At 41.0% G+C, this 25793-nt stretch overlaps 2 protein-coding genes and 1 long non-coding RNA gene across 4 annotated transcripts in view; 2 read left to right on the plus strand and 1 right to left on the minus strand.

The window, feature by feature from the left end:
• Positions 1 to 2116: 2116 nt before the first annotated feature.
• sephs3 (selenophosphate synthetase 3) lies at positions 2117 to 7695 on the plus strand. Its single transcript, XM_004573469.4, has 8 exons — positions 2117 to 2523; positions 3192 to 3295; positions 3759 to 3866; positions 4036 to 4190; positions 5286 to 5376; positions 5947 to 6046; positions 6230 to 6442; positions 6536 to 7695. The coding sequence occupies exons 1-8, from the start codon at positions 2247 to 2249 to the stop codon at positions 6778 to 6780; spliced, it is 1293 nt and encodes a 430-aa protein (XP_004573526.2). The 5' UTR covers positions 2117 to 2246; the 3' UTR covers positions 6781 to 7695.
• Positions 7211 to 9643, minus strand: LOC143414441 (uncharacterized). Its single transcript, XR_013095056.1, has 2 exons — positions 9532 to 9643; positions 7211 to 8172 (listed from the first exon to the last, which is right to left on the minus strand). It is a non-coding gene; the product is annotated as an uncharacterized LOC143414441 (long non-coding RNA).
• ap4b1 (adaptor related protein complex 4 subunit beta 1) overlaps positions 9342 to 25793 on the plus strand; it is a 49103-nt gene continuing 32651 nt past the window's right edge. For both annotated transcript variants that reach the window (XM_076878796.1, XM_076878797.1), the window contains exons 1-6: positions 9342 to 9463; positions 9637 to 9754; positions 18511 to 18735; positions 18815 to 18945; positions 19101 to 19248; positions 22302 to 22587. In XM_076878796.1, coding sequence (XP_076734911.1) covers positions 9642 to 9754; positions 18511 to 18735; positions 18815 to 18945; positions 19101 to 19248; positions 22302 to 22587 — 903 coding nt within the window. In that variant the 5' untranslated portion in view covers positions 9342 to 9463; positions 9637 to 9641. The remainder of the gene's footprint in view (positions 9464 to 9636; positions 9755 to 18510; positions 18736 to 18814; positions 18946 to 19100; positions 19249 to 22301; positions 22588 to 25793) is intronic.

Consider the following 25793-nt stretch of genomic DNA (forward strand, 5'->3'; position numbering starts at 1 on the left):
TGGCACTCTAACCATTATGTACAAATGGCATAACAAACATTTCCGAGCTCGAGTCTCATCACGCCTATGAGCTTTGGGAGAGATTGGACATTGTGTCTTTGAGTGACAGCAGATTACTGCTTTTTGGCGAGTGATTGAAACTCTACGTGCCGCCATGACCACCCCGTTTCCCTGAATGTAAAAAGCTTCGCAATTTAACATCACAAAGGTCTTTAGATTCCACACACAGGAGATTGCATCAATCTGATGAAATCCCTTGGAGGAGTTCGTCAAAGTATGGTGCCTGAAAAGATGGGAAAATGTTGCCAAAATTACACATTAACTTTAAAATGGCTGACTTCCTGTTGGATTTGGGATATTGCTCCAAGAGACTTTTTTGTACATCTTATGATCTTCCATAAGCTTACCAGGTTTCAGACTCATAGATAAAACACAGAGCAGGGGCTGATATTTTGGAATTTTGTAGGGGGCGCTGTGGAGCCATTTTGCGCTATTCAAGGAAAATGGTTACATAACAACAAAGCCTTCATCACATTGGAGGCGTGGGCCAAGTTTCAAGCCTCTATAAACTTTCCAAGCCCCTCAAAAGTAACTTCATCTTTCATGTTGAACAGCGTTGCCACCAGGGTGCGCCGTTCAGTTTAAAGTCACATTTTTTACACTGAAGCATTACGAGGGACTGTTGGTGATATTCACCGCTTTTGAGGTGGCCACGATGAACCTGTGAAAATCAGTACAACAAAATTAAAGCCATGACATTTCCTGTTGCCACTAGGTGGCGCTGTCCGTATTTCCGACAATGGGCACATCAATCTGTTCAGGGCGGGTGTGACATCATGCCTGTAAAGTCTGGTACTGATCAGACTGGATTTCATTGAGTTATACTAATTTGTTTCTTCATGGAGTGACATCAAAGTTCGCCATGCCGCTGGGGTCACACCCTTTTGCGAAAAGTCACAGTTTTCACTGTAACCCAAGACCAACTCCTTAAGGCTTTCCTGGAGAAATTTGAGGCTGCAGATGTCACCCATCACTATACTGTACCCCAAAGTGTAAAACATGACATTTCCTGTTCCCACTAGGTGGCGCTGTCCTTTATGTCAAATATGGCAGTTGAAATATGTTCAGGGGTGGAGCCTTATCATATGTGTTCACTTTGGTCAAGGTCAGAAAATGTATGACAAAATGAGAGGCAATACGATTTTCATGGCGAGAAATTCGCCATGGCGCCACGGCCTCATAGTATTGTGAAAACTCAAAAGCTCCGCAATTTAACATGGCACAAGGGTGTAGTTGACACTGTCCAAATTTGAAGCGTATAGGACCAAATGCCAAGGAGGAGTTCGTTAAAGTTCGAGGCATCGAAACGGTAAAATCAGAGCCAAAATGTCACATTCAATCCAAAATGGCGGACTTCCTGTTGGGTTTAGGACATTGCCATAATAGACTTTTTTTGTTCGACTCTGAACGTTATATAGGTGTACCGACTTTCAAACCTTTAGGCCATACCCATACCGGGGGCTCGCGTTTTTCATTTTTCTAGGTGGCGCTACTGAGCTAATTTTCCCTGGCCAAGTCTGAGAACACGTAAATACGTAAATTTTCACCAGACCTGACGCGTGTGCAAAATTTCATGAGTTTTCGAGCATGTTTAGGCCCTCAAACGGCCAATTCATTTGCCGAAATAATAATAATAATAATAATAAACAGAGCAATTACAATAGGGCCTTCGCACTGTCAGTGCTCGGGCCCTAATAATATGCAGAATAATAAATCCGACGAATAGTAACAAGTGTGCCTCTTTACATAGGCACACTTAATCAGTCTGTGGTCCTATTGCTTGACTGAGAAACACAGGGAGAAGCCGGAAGTAGAGTCATCACCTACAAAATAAAGCGTTTTCTCTAGAGCTCATTCAATTTGTTGCCCCAAACCCCCCCCCCCCCCCCCCCCCCCCCTTATTTTTTTCTGGTATAGTGGTAACAATAAATCAAATCCCCAAGTTATGCAACAAATGTAGTATTTGGAATTTTTAAAAACATTTTGAATGCTGTTAGACCTGCTGAATCGCAAACGATTTTATGGTGAAAATAACACCAGGAAGTTCCATTTATGCCGTTTAACTTTTCCAAGGTCTTCCGTTTCACGTACCACTCGCTAGCCACACGCTCCATTCATCCGTGTGCCTGTGTTCACCGGTGTTATACTACGCAGCTGGTATTGTGTGGGAGAAGAGGGCCACGAGCATGTCAGGCTCAACTTCCCCGCCTCCCACAGTGGAGGCTGTGGGCACTGAGGGATGTTTTCCCCCAGGATACAAACCGTTCAAACCCGAGGAGCACGGACTGGAGCGCGGGTTCCGCCTTACAAGCTTTTCGGAACTGAAGGGATGAGGCTGCAAAGTCCCGCAGGAGGCTCTGCTCAAACTCCTGGCGGGACTGGAGCCGGACCGGGCCGACGGGACAGGGAAGGCCGGAGACCAAGCTTCGGAGTTCGGCCAACAGCTACCTGGCCCACGACTAGGTAAAGGACAAATTCGAAGTTAGTAGAGCTAGCCATTATACTCTAAAACCCAAGTTAACGTCAGTTAGCTAATGCAACTGTTGCTAACCTAGCTAGCTTGTGTTTACTAATGGCAGCTTATTTGACAGAAAGCAATGGGCGGAAAACACTTTAAGATTCAAATACACACACACACACACACTATATTGATAGCTAAAGCTACCCATATAGTGCTTAGCTTTAGCTTGAATAGTGCTTTAGCTTGGCTAAATAATTAATAATTAATACATGTAATAGTTAACTAACCAGGCAAGTATAGGACACGTGTTTTGCGAGTTATCAAATTACCACACGGTAAGTATGAGTCAGCAGAAATGTCTCGGATGCTCTGAGTGCGAAGTTCGTGCAGATAGTCCAATGTTCCTGTTGTAACTGACTTGCACACTTTCTAACTCCGTGTAACAGCAATATACAAAGTTACACTGAGTAACCCCCAAAGATTAAAACAAATTCATGTAAAGTTCAGACAGTGTCAGGCAATTCCGTGTAACAGTCCCGTAATAACTAGACTACTAAATTTGTTTAACTGCAGTTAAATACGGACTACCAAAAATAAAAAGTAGTAGTAACACAAAATAAGTCAACTTTTGTTTGCTTGTCTTGTCCTCATCCTTGTGGTGTGTTTACAGGCATAGGGATGGACTCCGCTGTCATTCCTCTGAGACATGGAGGACTGTCACTTGTCCAGACCACAGATTTCTTTTACCCTCTGGTGGAAGATCCATACATGATGGTGAGTTTACTAGCATGCATTTCCCGCCACTAAGCATTACTACACAGTACATGGGCAAGGAGGGAAAGCTATGCAAACAACGTAACAGGATAACTTGCTGATAATTAGGCATCTTTGTTTAAAGTGACATCTTTTTTTTTTCTTTTTTATAGTATTATAGCAGTATAATAGGAGATTTTAGCCCATAAAACCAAAACCTCAAATGCACATATTAAATTATTACTTATTTTGTCCAAAACAGTACTGCAGACTATAATATCAAGATTTAAAAAAAAAAAAAAAAAACCACATCGCAGGCAATTAGACTGTGATACTGTGATAAAGCTTCCAGCTCCTTCTGTTCATTAGTTATGCCATTGGCAGTTTTTGGTGAGGATTTCTGTCTTTGAGTGCCACCTATCTATGGGAGCTTTGTAAAGCTAACAGTCACATGACTGTTACTCTCTCTCCGTTTGTCTTACAGGGCAGGATAGCATGCGCTAATGTCCTCAGCGACCTCTATGCCATGGGCATCACAGAGTGTGACAACATGCTGATGCTACTGAGTGTCAGCCAGAAGATGAATGAAAAGGTAGGATTTTGTGTGCTGTGTTGAGTCAGTCTCTGATGTGATTATGAAGTGGGGGCTGTCAACAGATTTGTGTCCTTGTAATTTTCATAAACAAATGAACATTGATTAAAGCTAGCATAAGCGCTTCGTTGATAGTTTATAGTCATGTGTTTATGCATGTGTGAAACAGGACCGTGAGCGCGTGATGCCGCTGATGATTCGAGGCTTTCGTGACGCAGCAGAAGAGGGAGGAACTTCAGTGACAGGTGGACAGACTGTGATAAATCCCTGGATCATTGTGGGAGGAGTAGCATCGGTCGTCTGCCAGCCTAATGAGTTCATTATGTGAGTACCTGAAACAGCTTTACTTTACTATAGTTAGATCACCCCAGTCTGTCAGTGGTGCAGTTCTCCTTAATTGAATTCCAGTTTTAAAAGCACCGGTTTTGATATCAGTGATGCAGATTGGTTGGTATTACATCACTGTTAATGTTTATTTTAATTGGTCAATTAGAATTTCACCTCATATTTATTACATTTTTACAGACCTCTTTATGTCCTTTTGGACCTGATCTTCCCTTTTCCCAACTGTTAATGCAATCCTACCTCTGTAACAAGGAAATCAGGGTCATAATTAACACTGTTAACAAACCTCCAGAACCCCTGAAACTACATTGAATTGTAATAATACTTTAACATTTTGTGTTCAACTGTGGCCACAGATTTACATTTTCTTCTTGGCAGGGATGATGCATGTGCATGACAAATGGAGGTGCACATGCGTTCTTAATGTAATTATCAAATAATACCAATAATGACTGGGAATACAACAAATTTGTTATTTTTAAACTTATTCGTGACAAACTTATCAATATCAGGCTTTTCTTGAGAGTTTTATATCTACATTTAGTTCAACTCCTGACATAGCTAAGCCAGGTCTCTACTTAGTTCTAGATAGAGTGGCCTTCAACTCAGTGGTACTTCAGTGTAAAACAAGGACTACTGCAGTCCAAGTAGGTGGAGTTGGAGTCTGCCTCACAGCAGGACAAGACCTGCATAACTGAACTAGCCAGGATGCCTGGGGAGGAAGGGCCACATCCAGCTAAGCTTTCATAACAAGAGTGAGGGTGTTCACTCAAATACTGGTTGTGTTTGAGCAGCTGTGAAACATGGGGGACCACACAAGTCAACTCTGTGTTGTGAGACGCTCTGCATTCTTATCTCTTACAGCTACAATATTCTGGGTATGACTAACTTTTATTGCTCATCGGCACTAAAATTCTATTGAACAATAAAAGTTCTGCCAGTGCCTCATTAGCAGAGATGCCTGTGAAGACAAAGAAACAAAGACCTTTTATGAATAACGCATTATGAAAGGTTGTGACTCACAAAATGCAAAGATTTGCATGTTTTATGTTTACGTTTTGTTTTATTTTCCAGGCCTGATGGGGCTGTACCAGGTGACGTTTTGGTGCTGACCAAACCTCTGGGCACTCGGGTGGCTGTAAACGCTTATCTGTGGATCGATCAGGTTAGCCATTCAACTGTGTTCACAGAAATATTAAGTGTAATGTTGCCACAGGAAACCAATTGAGAGTTTCCTTAGCTGTGTGTTTGGGATCATTGTCTTGCTGAAACATCACCCTCGTTTCATCCTCATCCTCCTGGTAGATGGCAGCAGACTTTTATCATGAATGTCTCAGTACATTTTTCCTTTCATCCTTCCTTCAGTGTTATATGTAGTGTGGTAGCTTTGTTGGCTAGCTGAAAACAGCCCCACACCATGATATTAATTGGCACTTGGTTGACAATATCTGGTGAGAATTGCATGCTGACACATTTGGAAAAATGTTTACAAGAAAGACAATATGTATTGGTTACTTCCTGGTCACATGAGCTAAAATTGCTCCAGTTCTTTGATGAAACGCCCAAGACTGCTGACAGGGTTTGTGTCCGTGTAACAAAAAAATGTTTTGTTTGCTAACAGTTCTCCTTCCTGCAAAGGTTCACAGCTGCCATGTGTGGGTCATTGTGCATGTAGAAATGTATAAAAGCACTGCTTTGAAGATTAATTATCTTGTTGTTGTTTTTGTTTTACCAGCCTGAAAAGTGGAACAAGATCAAGCTGGTTGTCACCAAAGAGGAAGTTATAGAGGCCTATCAGGAAGCTATGTTTTCCATGGCAACCCTTAACCGCACAGGTACACTACTTTGATTAAGATCTTGAGTCATTAGTGGTCATGCAAATGTATTATTAGTTAACTATTTAACTAAATAATGTTTAAATTACAGTTAGCAGACTTTATATCAGCTGTTATTGATTAATTTATTTTCCCTTTTCTTTCTTGTGGTTCTACTCTGGCTCATTCACATTTTGCCTCCAGCGGCGGGTCTAATGCACAAGTACCAGGCCCACGCTGCCACAGACGTGACTGGTTTCGGCTTGTTGGGTCACGCCAACAACCTGGCAAGACAGCAGCAAAACGAGGTGGCCTTTGTTATCCATAACCTTCCAATCATAGCCAAGATGGCTGCCATCAGTAAAGCCTGCGGAAACCTGTTTAACCTGCTTCAGGGCACTTCAGCTGAGACATCCGGTACAACCAGTGACATTAAACATGTGGTTAAATTTGAATAAATGCAGTATTTAAAGCTAGAAACTCACATCCCTTCTCCCCCCTCTTCTCCAGGTGGGCTGCTGGTGTGTCTGCCCAGAGAGCAGGCAGCCAAGTTCTGCTCAGAGATGAAAAACCTCAGCTCCGGAGCAGGGGGTCAGGGGGCGGTGGGCGGAGCGTGGATTATTGGTATTGTGGAGAAAGGCGACCGCCATGCTCGCATCATTGACAAACCCCGCATTATCGAGGTTCCACCCCGAGGAAGCCAGGCAGCAAATCAGGAAAACAGCTCCACCAGCCCTGACCCCAGTGTGTCATAGACACTGTCACCCTCTGACACTGTTCTGGTGTGTGTGTGCAAGAGAGAATAAGTGTGTCTATGTGTGTATTAATTGTTGTTCATCCCATCTACCTTTTCTGTCAAAAAGTTGACAGTGCACAGACCAAAACCCAGTGTCATGTGATCCACTGAGACAGGAAATGGACCACAGGCTGCATACATGTCCAGCTTTAGAAGGAGCTGCTAAAACATGGTGTACTTCTCATGTTTCATGTTGTAACTTCAGGGCACAATGTACTGCCTCTCTCAGCATTATTTTTCCCTGTTGCCTTTCATATAGAAAACTTGTTTTATATGATTTATCAAAATCATAAACAGCTTCTGGAAAATGAGTTTCAGTTCTATAAAAAAGAAAAATACTGAATCATACTTGCCCAAAGTAGCAAATAATGAGGTGTGTGTGTGTGTGTGTGTGTGTGTGTGTGTGTGTGTGTGTGTGTGTGTGTGTGTGTGTGTGTGTGTGTGTGTGTGTGTGTGTGTGTGTGTGTGTGTGTGTTATGGTTGGATTAGGGTGATTTATTTTAGGATGTATGGCTAACATTAAATGTGTTAATTTGGTGACGGTTTACTGTGGAAAAGAAATGATGTATCACTCCTAGAACCTGGCTCTGCCCACGCCATCCAGAGGAAGGTTTGAGCAGCTTCCTTTGGGACCTGTTGGGCCGTGTTCAGATTGTCCACCTGGGTCAGCAGTCGCCTGACCGCCCAAGCACAAAGTCCGCCCTTCCTTGTTAATGAAGCTCTGCCTTTCAAACCCCAACCAGCAGGGCCGGGCAGAGTGGATGTTTGTCTCTGGATCAGGGATTGGACTTTCAGTGCTGGAGGTCTAGTGCTGTCTGTTTGTAGATTTCTTGCTTTTCACAATCAAATAAACCCATCATCAATTTAGACCAAAGTGCTGTTTGGGTCTTATGCAACTGTAGTGTGAAGGCACGTTTTTATTTTTACACCAAGAAACCTTCACTGAAAAGTGCTAAGAATAACATTGAAGGGGTTTGGAGCAGTCTGAAGCCTGATCTTTTGCCTCACAGGGATTAGTACATACAATGAGTTCATTATTTGAACCTTTGGTCATGTTTAATACAAGCATACACCAGTCGTGTCAGGACTGTACTGCCGTGTTGTTAGTATCAGTCATCCTGCTTGCTAGTATACTTGTAATATTAAGCTGCTCAGACAGCTCCTCCATCACTGGTGTTGACTTGGACATTCAGACAACGTCCAAATTCACAAATGTTAATCTCACATCATATTCATTTCTAGATTAATAGCTACTCCAGCATTTTGACATTGAGACCGTTGACCCATTTTACTTTGTGGGACTGACACACATCCATCACTACGCATGTGCCTCATTTAGCATGATCTTGTTCTGGAAGACAAAAAAAAAAAAACATCCACTGAGACCTACCTACCTACCTACCTGGAGTAAATAGAGTAGTATTGATCTACTGGGTGGATGAATATATGCAAATGCACTGCTAACAGTTTTTCAGTTAAATTCTGGATTTTGTCATCTTCAAATGGCTGCATGCGTAGAAAGTTATAGCGGCATACGGCCTGATTTACACTGGGTTACCAAAGTGATCTGTGTACAGATAGCTGATCCATGCATGTTTGCATGTAAACCTGATGCTGTCTGAGGGATTTCCATGGAAATCAGTGAGTCCCTCCCTGGACAACACAAGAATAAGTTCACAGGAGTAGGTTGAATTTTGGTTATTTTTAAATCACCTTATTTGTGCCACCATTTCCTGCATAAACATCAGTGCAGGATAAAACCAGATGAAATGTTCTGGACAGAAGAGACGCATTACAAGTTTTCTGTAATTTCAACCAAATCAATTTAAAGCAAAATGTAACAATATTGAGTGAAAATCATATTGTTTTCCCCATTTTTTCCATAACCAACTTTGAGCATCAGCATCATGGGATATATCAGTTTCAATAGGAAAACTACAAGTTAATGTTTAATGTAAAGGAACTGAGCTCTTGCTGCTACTCTCCTAGCTTCTGACTTTCCACATTTGCATCTGGACCAACATTCATGTGCATGATTTAAAAAAAATATTTTCCTTTGATTATAGCAGTCTTGTCATAATTATTTGAGTTTATTCTTATGCTATACAAAGTCTGATTATCAGCCAAGAGTAGAAAAGGACTGTATGGTCCCAGACATCCAGGGATGAAATATAGATAATTTAGTTTAATAGTTGGTTTGTGGATCTACAAATTTGATCTTTTTTGCTGTGTGCATTTACTTTTCTGTTTTAAACAATACTATGCTTATAGAAAGAATGTAACAAGGGTCACTGAAACTCAACAGTTTCTTAGGTGCCTGCAGTGGTTTAATCCAGCTCTGCTCTAGGCAGTTAAATCTATAAGACTGTACCCTATGTCGGTCTGCACACGATTAACAACCACTGTCAGATGGAGTAAATGGAGTAAAGCAACATTTTCCACCGAAATATAAACAAAGTATCAGATAGGGGAGAGTATTACCTTTGTCGTGCTATACTCACGCCAGCCAGCAGAGAGCAGCGTGGGATTAAAACGAGAAAAACAACACTGAAGAAGAAATGCGGATGTGTAGAGGGAGTAATTATTCTAGTCCTTTTTGTTGTGTTGTTACGGATGAACTTCGTCCTTCAAAGTGCTAAACGGTAACGCTTTTAAAATGAACAAGTTCGTGTGTTACTGGGTCATATAAAAGCTTTGCGTTTTATCTCACCGGCTGAACGCTGGGTCACCGGCTGCGTTATCAAAACAACAGCCAGAGGTGCAGTTGGACCTGCTTGTTACTGACAAGCAGAATGATGTTTTTTGTGTCTCTTAGCTACCATGCCTTATCTGGGCGGGGAGGAGACGGTGAGGGAGCTGAGGAGAGCTCTGTCCAACCCCAACGTCCAGTCAGACCCGCTGCGGTACAGGAACACCATCCTCAAAGTGATCAGGTACTCATCTCATCCCTCTGCTCAGCCACCAGGCGCTGCGGTTTGCCTGCAAGGTCGCATTCATCTGTCAAACGGGGCCGGTGTTCCAGATCTACTGGCGTTTAGATCAACTGGCGTTGGTCGAACAGATGTGTGGCAGTCTTGCGTTTCAGGAGCTGCTACCGACAAACCAGCAAAAAAAACGCCAAATGTGTCATCTGTGACACTTGTGAGGTTATCTCAAACACACTCTGTCAGCAGAGGTGGGACCAAGTCATTGTTTTGCAAGTCTCAAGTAAGTCTCAAGTCTTTATCCTCAAGTCTCAAGTCAAGTCTCAAGTAATGTCAGGCAAGTCAGAGTCGAGTCTCAAGTCACTGGTGTAAAAGTCCAAGTAAAGTCACAAGTCTGAAATTTTGAATTTCAAGTCCTTTCGAGTCTTTAAAAAAAACGAAAAAAGGATGTTGCAGTTATGCTAAATGTAAATATTAGACCATGTAATTTTTAAATCTGTGTTTTTCTCAACACATGACAAAATAGTGAACTTAGAAAATATACACAAATTGTGAAATTGCACCTCTTTAAAATGCAGCTCAATTAAACCTAGCTCCAAGAATAATTTTCACTGACAGTTCTGAGATAAGCTGCATGTTATTCTTGGATGCGCTTGTAGGACCGGCTTTAAAATCGCATGACAAAAATATCATACACATTAAAAAAAAAACTGCATCACCAACGTAGCCTGGACAACATTTGCTAGTTAGATGAAGTCAGCTATCTCATCGTAGCATATTTATGTGCATATTTATAATCATACGGTTCTTGGAGTGAGTGCACACACTCATGAAGTTTAGTAACTTCAGGTCACTGCAACAAGCCCAGGTACAGTTTACCGACGGATGGGTGCAGGACCTTGAAATGCACCGTGTAGAACGAAAGACCATCGTACGTATCATAAGTTTACCAGTCTCACAAATCGTCGTCATAAATACACATTCGTTAACCGTTTATTAATAGGACCTTTGAGCTCAACGGTAATTAATTAGTAGTGGAAATAATTTCTGGTACGCATTACAGAAATGTAGCAGTGACAATAATATTGTATGCTGTAATCGTACTGGGCAACTGTTTTATCCTGTGAATAAAAGTATGTTTTTGTCAATGTACCATAATAACAGAAGCGAAACACAATATTGTGTCAGGACAATTCACTATTTATGCACAATAAACAAAGGAGCATAGCGCGACAATTTCTGTTCAGCGCCAGACTTGCTTGTAACCTATATCACCAATTATGTTATGAAAATGACGCATTAACTACAACAGAAGACTGACCTTTGTGGGAATGCTTGGAGCAGACTAACCTGTGAGCTGGAGTGTTCTGGGACGTTATATTTGGTCTTTGAATGGCTGCGATCCAGGCCATCCGTCGCCTCTTTGTTACTTCGGAAACATGGCTCGAACAATTTCTCTTAAACGTCGTAATCCGATAACAACCGATTTCTTTACCCGTCGGCTTCCCGTGGCTGTCATGTGACCGGCTATTGCAGTTAATAATACAACAGCTTCTTGCCATTTTTTGTGTTTCTTTTTATCGCTGTATAACTGATTTCAATTAAAAGCCTGCGTGCGCTAGTACCTCTTGCCACGAGTTCCCAGAATCCTTTGTGGTTCTACCCCAGAATGACATCACATTTTCAATCTCTATATGCATGTTACATTTTATATTTGGGGTAAAATATCAAGTCTTTTCAAGTAAACCAGTTCAAGTCCAATTCAAGTCCCAGGTCATTGGTGTAAAAGTCTAAGTCAAGTCACAAGTCTTACAACATTTTTTCAAGTCAAGTCTAAAGTCATAAAATTAATGACTCGAGTCTGACTCGAGTCCAAGTCATGTGACTCGAGTCCACACCTCTGTCTGTCAGTCTTGATGCTGTTGAACAACAAAATGTTTAAAAATGTGGCGAGTTTACCTGGCGATATCCTCATGCGCGACGCAATCGCGAAAACAGCAAACAATTAACACCACGCCGATGTTGTTCACGGGACAGCAAGAGTAAACGATCGGGAGACTCTTGTCATCGTTATCGTTCCCCTCGCACGGTTTATTTCTCCGAATTCAGCATTTTTGCTTCATAACTACAGCGTGCAGTTTACTTTGTGCACTAACATGGAGTCGAGTCAACCAGCGCCACCTCTGGCCAAGTGCCACAGCCTACAGCCAGATCAACTTGTGACACACATCTACACCACGTTTGAATTCGTGTCATGCACATTTGTACCTTTCAATTGTGTCTGTTTGTGCGTCATGCAAATAAACCTTTGAAATGAATGAATGACACTAATATTTCACTAGTGTTGTAGTGTAGTCGTTAGTGTAGTGTGCCTGTGTCTTTTCTCTGCGAACAAACATTTTAGAGTTGGTTGTTATATACAGTCTGTATAAGTGTGGTTAATCTAATAAACATTTGTAAGGAGATGGCAGTTACTGTGAATTCACAGCAGTTACACAGTGATTAGTAATAAACAGCCAGTGAGAGTGAGTGGATGTAAGAAAGTCAGTGACTCAGGTGTGTCGCTTGGTTTGTCATCTGTTTGTGAGACTGGAGGAGACGTAGAAATCCTTTGTTTTAAATCTTAGTTAGGAAGGTTCCTGTTTGAAAACAAGCACTCTTTGTGAGAAATGCAAGAAATACATCTGCAGAAAGCACACAGTTACATTCTGTCCATCATGTGGACAAAATAGAAAATGTTGAGCATTGAAAAACTGAGAACGTTGGGCAAGTTCAAAAGAAATGTGTTTGTAAGAACGAAAAACCAAATTGTTCCTAAAATAGTTATGGAAAGTCTAACTGTTGTATGTCTGTGTTCTACATGTTTATCTAATGGAAAATAAAGTTGCTATTGTTTTATTGCAGTTTTTGGATAATTCTGAGTGGATTTACACAGTACGGATCTAAATGACCCGCAACAAAATCAATGTCAATTGTTTGTTCTTCAACTTAATACAAGGGTTAATTTCCAAAACTTGCTTATGATCTTCAATTTGTAGCAGATCCACTATCACACAGCAGCTGGAGCAGTCTCCAATGGAGGTCAGTCCACTGCTGCCACCTGTGGCCAAGTACCATAGCCTACTACTAGATTAACTTGTGACACATCTGCACCTGCTGCTATGATCACATTGAGTAGAGGCTGAGTGGCTGCACTAACCCCCGGTACATCCAGATCTACCCACAAACATGTTGACAGATACAATCCCGGCAATGTGGATTGTCAACACTGAAAACAATCAGTAAGCAAAGACAACAGGGATCAATTTCTTCTGTTTATTTAGCACCCACAACATTTGTAGTCGCCTTTTGTAGAAGCTTCTCGGATGAGAGGTGAAACGTCTTCAAGCAACTTAAAGAAGTCCAGACGCTTTTCTTTGCAAGCTCCTTTGACTACGATGACCTGGATGACTGAGAACCTTCACAGACATATTGCCGTACATTTTGGGAGGAACACCCTTCAACTGGTGCGGGAGTATGAAAGGGAATCAAGGAAACTAGCGGATTATAGGAACCATCTCCGTTTCAACCTAAGATGTAGACAAAGCAGAGTTGTTCCTAAGAGCCTGCGCCTTGGATCCACTGTCAGGGGATACAGAGAAGGCTTGATTCTACAGAGAGCACAAAATCACCTTTTAAGTGAAAGGATAAGACAGGTCCATTTCACCATAGATGCCCTCCAGATCAAGATCAGCCAGACCCTGCAGGAACTGGAAATCCTTCTACCCTCTCCAATCTTAGAAGAGGTTTACAAGTTTGTGGACAAGGCTCAGCGGGCCCAACACTCTAAAGGAAAAGAAAGACAACGCAGGAAATTTCACACCTTGCTTTCAAAAACATTCACTCCTCATCCTGAACCTACACAACCCAGAGAAGAAAACACACCTGAAGTCAGTCAGGAGAAATGGGTTAAGAACTTTTCAGACAGGATTCTCACTGAACCTGAAAAGAGAGTATTAGCCAAAGGACTCAATTTTGCCATTTCTCCACAAAAGTTGCCCATAGTGGACCTCATCACAGCCACAGAATCTGCCATACGGATTAATAAATTATCACAGACAGAAGCAGAGCCGTGCACATTGAAGAGAACGGCAAACTCAACATCGAAGTTTACCGGAAGCCCACACACACGGACCAGTACCTCCTCTTTGACTCCCATCACCCTTTGGAACACAAACTTGGAGTAATTAGGACCCTACACCACCGGGCAGAACATGTTCCCTCTAAGCCTGAAGGAAAAAAGAAAGAACACACACATGTAAAGGAAGCACTCAAAACGTGCGGCTATCCTAAATGGGCGTTCTTAAAGTCAGCAAAGAGGCACAGAAAAGAAGACCAGACACCAGCGAGGGAGGATAAGAAGGACAGACGCAACAACATTGTCATCCCCTATGTAGCCGGTGTATCAGAAACTCAGGAGAGTTTTCTCCAAGCATGACATCCCGGTGCATTTCAGACCCAGCAACACGCTCAGACAAAAACTGGTTCACCCGAAAGACAAAACGCCAAAACACAAACTTAACAATGTGGTGTATGCTGTACAGTGCAGCGAGGAATGCTCAGACCTCTACATTGGAGAGACCAAACAGCCACTTCACAAGCGCATGGCACAACACAGAAGAGCCACCTCCACAGGACAAGACTCAGCAGTCCATCTGCATCTTAGGATAAAGGACACTCTTTCGAGGATACCAATGTTCACATTTTGGACAGAGAGGACAGATGGTTTGAAAGAGGAGTGAAAGAAGCCATCTATGTCCACTGTGAGCGACCATCTTTGAACAGAGGCGGGGGTTTACGACACCAACTCTCTGCCATCTATAATCCAGTTTTGAGATCCCTTCCCAGACGCCTTAACGCCCACTGGGCCATCTGACCTCAGGAATTCGCATGATAAGGTGGGGCCAGGTTTCACAATGAACACACCCGAAACTCTGGCTGATTGGGACCCACACCCAGTTTCACACCTTGGCTCAGGCGATTAGAGGATCATCAGGGGGTCCTTTTGTCCCTCTGTGGGGGGTTACTCTCACTAGGTTTATATCTGGGACTCTCCACCATTTGACCTTAGAACTGAAGAAGCTTCTCGGATGAGAGGTGAAACGTCTTCAAGCAACTTAAAGAAGTCCAGACGCTTTTCTTTGCAAGCTCCTTTGACTACGATGACCTGGATGACTGAGAACCTTCACAGACAATTGAAAGGTACAAATGTGCATGACACGAATTCAAACGTGGTGTAGATGTGTGTCACAACATTGATCTGGCTGTAGGCTGTGGCACTTGGCCAGAGGTGGCGCTGGTTGACTCGACTCAATGTTAGTGCACAAAGTAAACTGCACGCTGTAGTTATGAAGCAAAAACGCTGAATTCGGAGAAATAAACCGTGCGAGGGGAACGATAACGACGACAAGAGTCTCCCGATCGTTTACTCTTGCTGTCCCGTGAACAACATCGGCGTGGTGTTAATTGTTTGCTGTTTTCGCGATTGCGTCGCGCATGAGGATATCGCCAGGTAAACTCGCCACATTTTTAAACATTTTGTTGTTCAACAGCATCAAGACTGACAGAGTGTGTTTGAGATAACCTCACAAGTGTCACAGATGACACATTTGGCGTTTTTTTGCTGGTTTGTCGGTAGCAGCTCCTGAAACGCAAGACTGCCACACATCTGTTCGACCAACGCCAGTTGATCTAAACGCCAGTAGATCTGGAACACCGGGCACACATTTGCTTTTGGGAACCTGCTTACCACCCCAACCCATCCCCCATGCAATTTAAGTTAATTGTCACTGGAAAAAGCAGGTGTTAGCTAGCAGCTAACTGGAAATATGAAAGAATGACATCATTTTTGTGGGAAATTACAATACAGCTTTGTTGGTTCTGTAGATGACTGCTATTGTTGTAGATTTACGTAGATATCTGTGCACAAGGAAATCAGCTTCATTGTAAATGTGCTGGATTCCATGTTTATGAGAAATACGAGTTTGGCAGTCTTTTATTAGACATTGACTTCTATTCAGTATTCTATTCAGAAGTTATTTATTAAAATCAGAGGTAATGCTGTGTGCTTAGCTGATGGAGAGCAGGTTGCTATGGTTATGGTTAAGGATGATGGTTTAAATCGACATTATGAGCCTACACATGCAGAGAACTATAAGAACTTGACTGATGCAGAACAAGAACAGACATCTGCAAAAGCAGCAAGGACTTTTTACCAAGCTGTACACAACCAGGAGCTTTGTCGATATTCTCACAAAATTGCAAAAAACACTTAGTCATTTCATGATGAGGATTTTAAGAGTGTTTGTTGTCCACAAGGCAGCCCAGTTGAAACTTCCCACACATAAGGAGAAATGCTCAGAAGAAACTATGTGAACAAACATTCTCAGTAATGATGTTTAACAAATTGAGATACAGTCCCTGCACACTTGTATCAGTACATTCTTCCAACTGCTGACAACGATTCATAAGCATCTAACTGTGAATAAGAAGAAAATGAGATAATCGCAGTGAAAATGGTTGTAAATTGTTGTCAGCGTTGTTAACATTTTGCTTATTTATTGTGGAAGCTCAGATTGATGAAATTCATTTTACACCCAATTGAACAGTCCCACATGTGGCTCGATTCACTATGATTCATTTTTGTGTCTTTTGTAAAGTCTCGCTCTTTGCTGTGTCTTTGACGGAAAGAGAGCTGAAGTGTTGAAACAACAGAAAAAAACAGCAAGCTACTTAATTCAACATCCCTTGTGTTAACAGATGCGTTAAACTGTAATCACTTTGTGAAACACTGGTGTAGACTACATATCATAAACAATCTGGAAAGTTAGGCAACATTAAACAAATACATAAAACTATACTAAAAGTATGGATTCTAGTAATTCAAATACAATTTAAGGATCATGAAAAATACACGAGAAACATCAAAATGGAAAGCTGTGAGGAGATGGACCCAGGAAAACAGGGCTCTTTTTTTACATTGGCTTCATTATTAAGACCCCAAAGTTCCATTCGCCTTTTATATAAATAATATTGGAAAGGAAAGTGAACATATAAGCATTATACAACCCCTAGGTACCAATCGTACCCCTCAGTAGTAACACTCTGTTGTTTTGACTAATACTCCCCTTTGTTTCAATGGCTTAAGACCAACTAGGACTAGTGACATAGCACTAACATCACTGCTGACTGGGGGTTTATCATCCTGTTTTCACTACGAAGCAGTAGATCATTTCAAGGAAAGACGTAAGCTGAAGGTTTAAAGTGGACTTATTCTGTTCCAATAATGAATGTTGATCTTAAACACTGGGCAACATTAAAAAGAAAATTAGGTCAATATATGAAGATATACAGTACTGTGCAAAGGCTTGAGCCACCCCTCATTTCTTTATATTTTGCTTTCAGGCACCCAGACTTTCTTGTATGTTTTTTAAACAATATTTCACAAGGCTTTCTGACGTGTTTTTTTTAGACCTCAACTTCCTCTTTACTCATTTCCAGTCCAGTCCGTGTACCTCACTGTTTTCAGAGGGTTGTTTGTTGTTTGTTTTATATTATATATATTTCTTATCACTAACTTATGAAGGAAGCATTAAAGCATAAAAAGATGCCTAACTGAAGGGATGAATCATTGTGTCTGCACATAACTGACAACTTAGTAGCAAAGGCCTAGTTTGTGCTTTGTATTCTTTAGGCTCTTTTTTTACTAGCAGCCTGTTGCAAAAATACATAATTTGTTCCAATTTGTTTGTTAAATTTACAGAAATGCCAACAGTAACAGTAACAGTAATTCAATTTTATTTATATAGCGCCAAATCACAACATAAGTCGCCTCAAGGCGCTTCATAGATACAGAGAAAAACCCAACAATCATATGACCCCCTATGAGCAAGCACTTTGGCAACAGTGTTTGAAAGACATGAAATAGTATTTTTGCTCTAATGAGGTTAAAACTATTAGCCTAAAACTATCTCAAAGTGGCGTGCAGGCTGTCCCTAAAGAAACCGAGGACAAAAGCAGAAGTGGCAGGCTTAAGAAATACTGTCTACCGCAGTTGAATGGTATCTGAAAACATGGTGGAGGCTCTGTCATGGTTTGGGGTTGCATTTCAGCCAGTGTGTTGGGGAGCATGCCAGAACTGATGGAATTATGAAGACAGAAAAGTACTGTCAGATTTAATCTACCGTGCAATACCATCCGGATAGCATCTGATTGGCAGTGGATTTGTTTGTCAGTACGGCAATGATTCCAAACAGAGTACCAATGCAGTAAAAACAAACCTATAGAGAAAAACACACAATGGAGCACTTGCTTCCCTAGAGCCCAGACATGAATATTATTGAAGCAGTGGGGGATCATCTTGATATAGAGCAGAACAAAAGACAACCAGCTTCCAAAGGAGAGCTTTGGATCTCTTTCAAGAAGCCTGCAGAAATATTCTTCTCTGCACTCACATGTTTTTGAAATATCTGGGCACTGACAAAGTTGTGTTAGTAAGAAGAATATGTTAATGAAATGTTTGTTAAATGTGATGTTAAAAGGTTTTCCTGTGTCCTATCATTTCCTCTTGTTCCATGTGTCTCTTTCTTTGTTCTCTTTCCCCATTTTTCATTTTCCTTTAATCTTTCTTTCTCTATTTCAACTCTGACTGTCCCCTCCTTATTCATTCCCGCTTTTGTCTTTCTTCTTGTTTATCTGGCCCCCTTCTACTCCCCCTTCCATTTCAGGACCATGTCACAAGGGGTAGATGTGTCTGGCCTGTTCAGTGAGATGGTGAAAGCCTGTGCCACAGTAGATGTAGTCCAGAAGAAATTGGTTTATGTCTTCCTGTGTTCCTACGCCACTTTAAACCCGGAGTTGTCCCTGCTGGTCATCAACACTCTGAGGAAGGACTGCCAGGATCCAAACCCAATGGTCCGCAGTCTAGCCCTCAGGAACATGACCAACCTCAGGTGAGCTGTTGTACACAGGGACCTCAGTGTAAGCTGCCACATCCACTCATGACTGGTTTTGAATGTGTCTGTGTGCCAGGTTACCCAGCCTGGTGGAGTATGTGGAGCAGCCTCTAACAGCAGGACTGAGAGACAGAGCAGCCTGCGTACGACGTGTGGCTGTACTCGGCTGGGCCAAATTGCACAACCTCCATCCTAGCTCTGAGATAGGTGGGGATTTTTTTATCCCGTTAACACAGTTCTCTTCTTCTCTTGCAAGAAAGAAGAAAGTTAATCCCATCACTATTGATGTATCAGCAGGTGTGTTTCACTTGCTGATACATCAGCGTCATGTACAGAAACCTCTTGTTTGTGATTCTTTCCAGATGCAGCAGTGGTGAATGAACTTTACAGCCTCCTGAGGGACCCGGACCCCGTGGTGATGGTGAATTGCCTCCGAGCTTTGGAGGAGATCCTGAAGGAGGAGGGTGGTATCGCTATTAACAAACCCATTACCCACCACCTGCTCAACAGGTTGGTCCACAGTTAAAACATCAGATGAAATGTGGATACATGAAATCTGTCAAAATAAGGATGCTCTGGTATGCAGTTTATTTTACTGTTAGTGCTGAGCTGCATTAGGTCTTTGATTAATTTCAATGTGAATTTTTTAGGGGCGTGCCCTACTGTTTTACCTTTAGGCAAAGTAGGTAGCTGAAGTGGTGGATGGTGACACATCTAGAAAACTGTGAAATTTCACCAGAAGAAAACTAATCCCATCACAGGAAGAAGTTAAAAAAAGAGGGGGGGGGGTGGGGTAAAGAAGGAGAGGGTTGAAGAAAGCCATTAATTTGTTTCTAATGTTTTTACATTCTTCTCTTCATCTGCTACTCAGTTAATGGGGGAAAAAAGGCATTCTGTCTTCTTACTGAAATTGAATTCATTTTTTGCCTAATGAGAGCCTTAATCTGCAGGACTGTCTGTGTGTGTGGCTATCATCCAGCCTTCTACAGATAGCTAATCATATCAGCAGAGCCAAATAGCTTCCTGTTAGACTTCTGTCTAAACCAGCATTATAGACAGGAAGAGCAATGTGCACATAAATATATTTCCCTGCATGTTTAACTATTGTAGCATAGCATAACACTGGCAACGTCCAGGTGACTTTCCTCAGCCGTATGTGCTACCAGGCTATTTTGTTTTATTCATTTTTGTCAGTGACAGCAAATTTCCACTACTGGCACTGGTGAGATGTAAGAACTTGCCCAGGAACTGACCCTAAATAATCACGCTTATAAAATCACATTTTATTCCATCACCTAACATCAAGATTATATTTTGTCCTAACATAGAAACTGTATTTGAAACTGATTTCTCAGTGGCAAAATGAGTTCGTAAACTATAATGAATGCACATCACATTATCAGTTTCAAACTGATAATGTGTTTTGGCTGAAAGGTAATACTTATGTTTGAGCTGAGCAGCTGTGGCTCACATATTACAGTCTGTCTCTCCTTCCTGTTTTTGTTTTGTTTTTTTCCCTTTCCTTTATGGTGTTATGTGGATAAAGGCAGTATGTGTAGTTTGTAGTTCATGTAAGTTTCGCTACTTGTTTTGTTACGCTTAGTGGAGACCTTCCCAAAGTGTGGGGGGCGCAGAGCCATTGCAGGGGGGGCGCGGTGTGAAAAGGGGAAAAAAAACAAAAACAAACAAGGCTTGGACACTGCTAGCACGGGGCAACCACACAAACGCAAAGCAGGAGATGAAGCATAGCTGAATATGTTTCCAAACCAACTTCATTTTAAGCCAAAGACTAGAAAATATGGTGAAGCATATTTTCTGTTAAGGGTTCAATATTGAGGAGGAGAGTAAAAACAACCATGGTCCAGAAGAGCTTGGTCAAACAATCGATTTTAATGACCACACACAGCGTGGGGAGATGTACACTGCAAAACATCAGCTGTAGATCTCCGCCCAAAAAGACACTTCAGATTGCTTTTGATTCATCAGGGTTAACGCCCCCTCATGCATCATCAGATACAATACATGCATACGTCAAATCAAAACCACAATGACTTTTAACACAGTTTGAAAAGAACATTGTCTTCGTCTCCACGGCAGGTGCTTCCTGTCAATCTTCTGACTCTCGTTTCTCCAAAACCTCGGGCCATGCTCTGGAACAAACTACCAATTCTGCACACACAAAAATGCAGTTGCAAGAAAATATATCTGAACTCTCACCTAGAACATAAGCCTACCTACTGTGTGTGTGTGTGTGTGTGTGTGTGTGTGTGTGTGTGTGTGTGTGTGTGTGTGTGTGTGTGTGTGTGTGTGTGTGTGTGTGGCTCGACCTCACACGAACTTTGTTTTATGAGAAGAGAGGCCAATTCTCATGTGCATAATAACCTAACTGAAACTATATCTGTAATATGTTGAATAAATGTTTTAATCAAGAACCTCTACTAAAAGCTTAATCAAAAGATATAAATGAATAAAAGACAATAATTAATAACCTGGTTATTCAAATAGCATCATCCAAACAGCTCCTCAAAGTAACTTTCACTTTCACAAGCACGCTCTGCAAAAGCCTGCGCTTCCTGTCTACTTTGGCACAGAGTGTACTCAGAGTTAGGGCCTTCTTTTATCAGAATCAGCACATACACATTTAAGATTTATAACAAGCATTCAAAAGCATTTAAGATTATTGATTTAACTCAACAGTTTAACGTGGTTATAACTGCACCTGTAATAAAGGCTAATTGGGTACCAATATGTTTAAACATCTGAATACAATATCAATACTGTAAACTGTATGATTAATGCAATGGTAATGATGATGATTATGATTATGAACCATAGCAGTAAAATAATTTCCCTGATCTCCACACTTCCCTTTGGCTTCACCTGCACAAGTGCCAAGGTAGGTCTACCCTGCAGAATTGGTCTTTCCTTCGTCTGGAGCAGCGCTGGGCTTTTCAAATCACGGACAAACCGTATCCCACATTCTTGATTTTTAGTTCACAAACACTTGTTGTAATGACTAACTACTCCTGACATTTTGGAGATGTTTGCTCTTTATACAGTAACGTTACAGTGGGATACAAATAATATCAGGCTCATCCTGCCACGATTTGTTCCCCCGGTTCAAATCACGGACAAACCGTATCCCACAGCTGTTTATGTTTTTAAACCCATTTTGCACAGAGAGACATTTTTTGAAAAATGTATTGATAGCAATGTTGAACATTATTACACAGGAAATAAACAACTACATGTAAAATAATTACACCGTGACACCCCTGCCTTTCTAAATGGAGGGACAGAAACTGTGTGTTTATATGTAAGCGTGTAAAACCTGAAGATAGAGACAAAATACTGTTAATCTGACTATCTGCCATTCTGCAATTCCTCTCACGTAAACAATAACGTGTTGCACAGCGTGACGTGAAAAAAGGCACATTTTCATGTAAAACAAAGGGGGACCCAGCAAAAATTTTGGGAACCACTGGCTTAGTGGATGTGTACAGTGCTATGTTCAAAATAAATAAAGACACTGTTAGAAAAAAAAAGTCTGTCTTTCCTCCTAGGCTTAAGGAGTGTGACATTTGGGGTCAGTCTGAGGTGCTGAGAGTTCTTCAGCGCTACAGGCCCCAGTCAGAGGATGAGCTCTTTGACATCCTGTCCCTGCTGGACTCGTTCCTTGTAAGCCCCCACCCCCCTGTCATGGCTGCCACCCTTAGCCTCTTCCTGAGCATCTCCTCCAACCTGCCCGTCATCAGTCTGGCGGCCCTGGAACGAGTCAGTGGACCCCTGCTTGCAGCCTGTGGGAGTGGTTCCAGAGAGATGAGGTTTGCTGCCGTCTGCCACATACAGGTCAGTGCAACTAATTTAAACATGTGAGTGGATTCAAAGGAGCTTGCAAAGAAAAGCGTCTGGACTTCTTTAAGTTGCTTGAAGACGTTTCACCTCTCATCCGAGAAGCTTCTTTAGTTCTAAGGTCAAACTGAAGAAGCTTCTCAGATGAGAGGTGAAACGTTCTAGGTGAATGTGTAAACCTGTACACGTGGTGTGAAAATTCCTCTATTAATGTCTATCAAGAGAATGGAACAAAGACAAAAAATGTTACTTTTTAAATTATTATCTTTATTATGATTATTATTACTACTCCTGACATAGTATATATATGTGTGTGTGTGTGTGTATATATATGTGTGTGTGTGTGTGTGTGTGTGTGTATATATATATGTGTGTGTGTGTGTGTGTGTGTGTATATATATGTGTGTGTGTGTGTGTGTATATATGTGTGTGTGTGTGTGTGTATATATATGTGTGTGTGTGTGTGTGTGTGTATATATATATATATATATATATATATATATATATATATATATATATATATATATATATATATATATATATATATATATATATATATATATATATATATATTAGGGGTGCAACGATACACAAAATTCACGGTTCGGTTCGGTTCGATACTTTGGTGTCACGGTTCGATATTTTTTCGATACAAAAAAATGTTCATGCCTTTTTAATTTGTCATTTATTAAAATTATAAATATATATTTTAACTCAAAAGTACAGTTTTTAAATTTAACCCTAACCCTTGTGCGTGTTTTTTATTTTGACAGCGAATGCGCACCTGCGGACCACTTATGTGCAGCCCTGGTTATTTAGCTCATCATATCGCAGCCACAGAAATTCTTTTGTCCATGAAACCATAAAGCTGCACTTTCTTTTTGCCTTATAGTCTGATTTGTCATAACTTCTCCGTTTTGTGGTAAGCTTTTCTTTGGCTGTCACTTCTTCACCCTGACCTGTCTTATTTGGCTCAGCAGAACTAAAATATATATCTGTCTGTGAAGGTTCTCAATCATCCAGGTCATCGTAGTGAAATATATATCCTGCCGCACTCACATAAGCTCAGCGATTCTCTGCGCGATCAACCTCTCACATGTTTAAGCTGCGGGAGATTTCACTTGTCATGTTTGCATAGTAAGCTAACAATTAAAAAGACGATGTCAGAGGAATTGGTGCACAAATTATCATCACTCACAGATCAGTGCTGTCGCTCTCTATACACAGTTCGCGCGATTGCAAAGTGAAAGCAAAAAAACAAGCGCAAATTCAAACACGATTTCAATATGTCACATATTGACAGTGGCTCACCCAATGACATAATTACCCAGCTACATTTCTGAAAGAATGCAAAAGCATTGACATATATTTTTCTTCCTACAATAGCCCGACAGGCAGGGCAGAGATAGCCCCGGGACGTCGGGCTAGCGATATTGCGAGCCCTGTATCTGATTGAGGAATCACTCATCTTTGGAAAAGAGAGTTTATTACAGAGAAATGTCTCTTTCCAAAATAAAAGCTATACTATCCGCTTCTTCTGGGCTATATTCTCAGCAGCATATTAAACATATCAGGTCTCCATAAGGAGAATCCTGTGCTAACAGCTGTCTAAATGACTCGGCTAAAGTTTGTAGCATGCATGCTTGTTGTTTTTGTCTTTGCACTAGGATGATGTCGGTGTAAATGTGCAGTCATATTCGTTGTGTTCCCACTAGTGCTTTCAGGTTAATCTCGTTGAAATAACCTTAACGCCACAACACGGCAAATCTCCGTTAACAAGCTACCCTATACAGAGGGGCTAGACGGCCAACACGTTAACGAGCTAACTGCGCTAACACACTAGCTCCCACCCATGTAATTGAGCATTGCATGGCACATCCAACATACTGTTTTACTTTAGTCCATGACTCGCTTACCTTCAGGGTCATACGTCACATGAAAACCAAAATAATTCCAAACGCCAGATCTGAATGAGGGTGGGGAGGTCCACTTCTGTCTCGCTAGCTTGCCCTGCGCTCTTCCTTCTGACCATGCTGTCTGTGTTGAGTGCTCAGTGAATCTGCGTTCGACTACTCCGCCTAGGCTGCACTCTCGAGCCTAGGCGGAGTAGTCAAATGCAGATTCACTGAGCGCTCAACACAGACAGCATCGTCAGAAGGAAAGTTGATAAAATAAATTACAAATTTTGTATTGTTCTTTTTTTTTTTCTCCCCTTTGGTTTTCTTTCTTTCTCTCCCCCTCTTTCTTTCATTCTTTCCCCCTGTCCTATCCCACAGTCATGTCTGTCCCGTTTGCAACTGAAAATAAAATAAATTCATAATTATAATAAAGGTCAATCAAATGGACCAATATGATGATCCACTTAAAATAAATCCTCTTGGCATCTTTCTTGGCCTCAAGACAACAATTCTAATGGCTATAGATCCAAACGGGACACAAAAAAAAAAAAAAAAATTGAAAAAAAAAAAAAATTGAAAAAAAATTGTATTGTTCGATACATATGCGTACCGAACCGAAAGCACTGTATCGAACGGTTCAATATCGATACGAATATCGTTGCACCCCTAATATGTGTGTGTATATATATATATATATATATATATATATATATATATATATATATATATACACACATATATATATGTATACACACATATATATATATGTATACACATATATATATATGTATACACATATATATATATGTATACACATATATATATATGTATACACACATATATATATGTATACGTATGTATATATGTATACGTATGTATATATGTATATGTATGTATGTATGTATGTATATATATGTATATGTGTATGTATGTATATATATGTATATGTGTATGTATGTATATATATATATATATATGTGTGTATGTATGTATATACAGTGGGGCAAAAATGTATTTAGTCAGCCACCGATTGTGCAAGTTCCCCCACCTAAAATGATGACAGAGGTCAGTAATTTGCACCAGAGGTACACTTCAACTGTGAGAGACAGAATGTGAAAAAAAAATCCATGAATCCACATGGTAGGATTTGTAAAGAATTTATTCGTAAATCAGGGTGGAAAATAAGTATTTGGTCAATAACAAAAATACAACTCAATACTTTGTAACATAACCTTTGTTGGCAATAACAGAGGTCAAACGTTTACTATAGGTCTTTACCAGGTTTGCACACACAGTAGCTGGTAT

Source organism: Maylandia zebra, linkage group LG20 (assembly GCF_041146795.1).
Source record: "Maylandia zebra isolate NMK-2024a linkage group LG20, Mzebra_GT3a, whole genome shotgun sequence".
Taxonomy (NCBI): domain Eukaryota; kingdom Metazoa; phylum Chordata; class Actinopteri; order Cichliformes; family Cichlidae; genus Maylandia; species Maylandia zebra.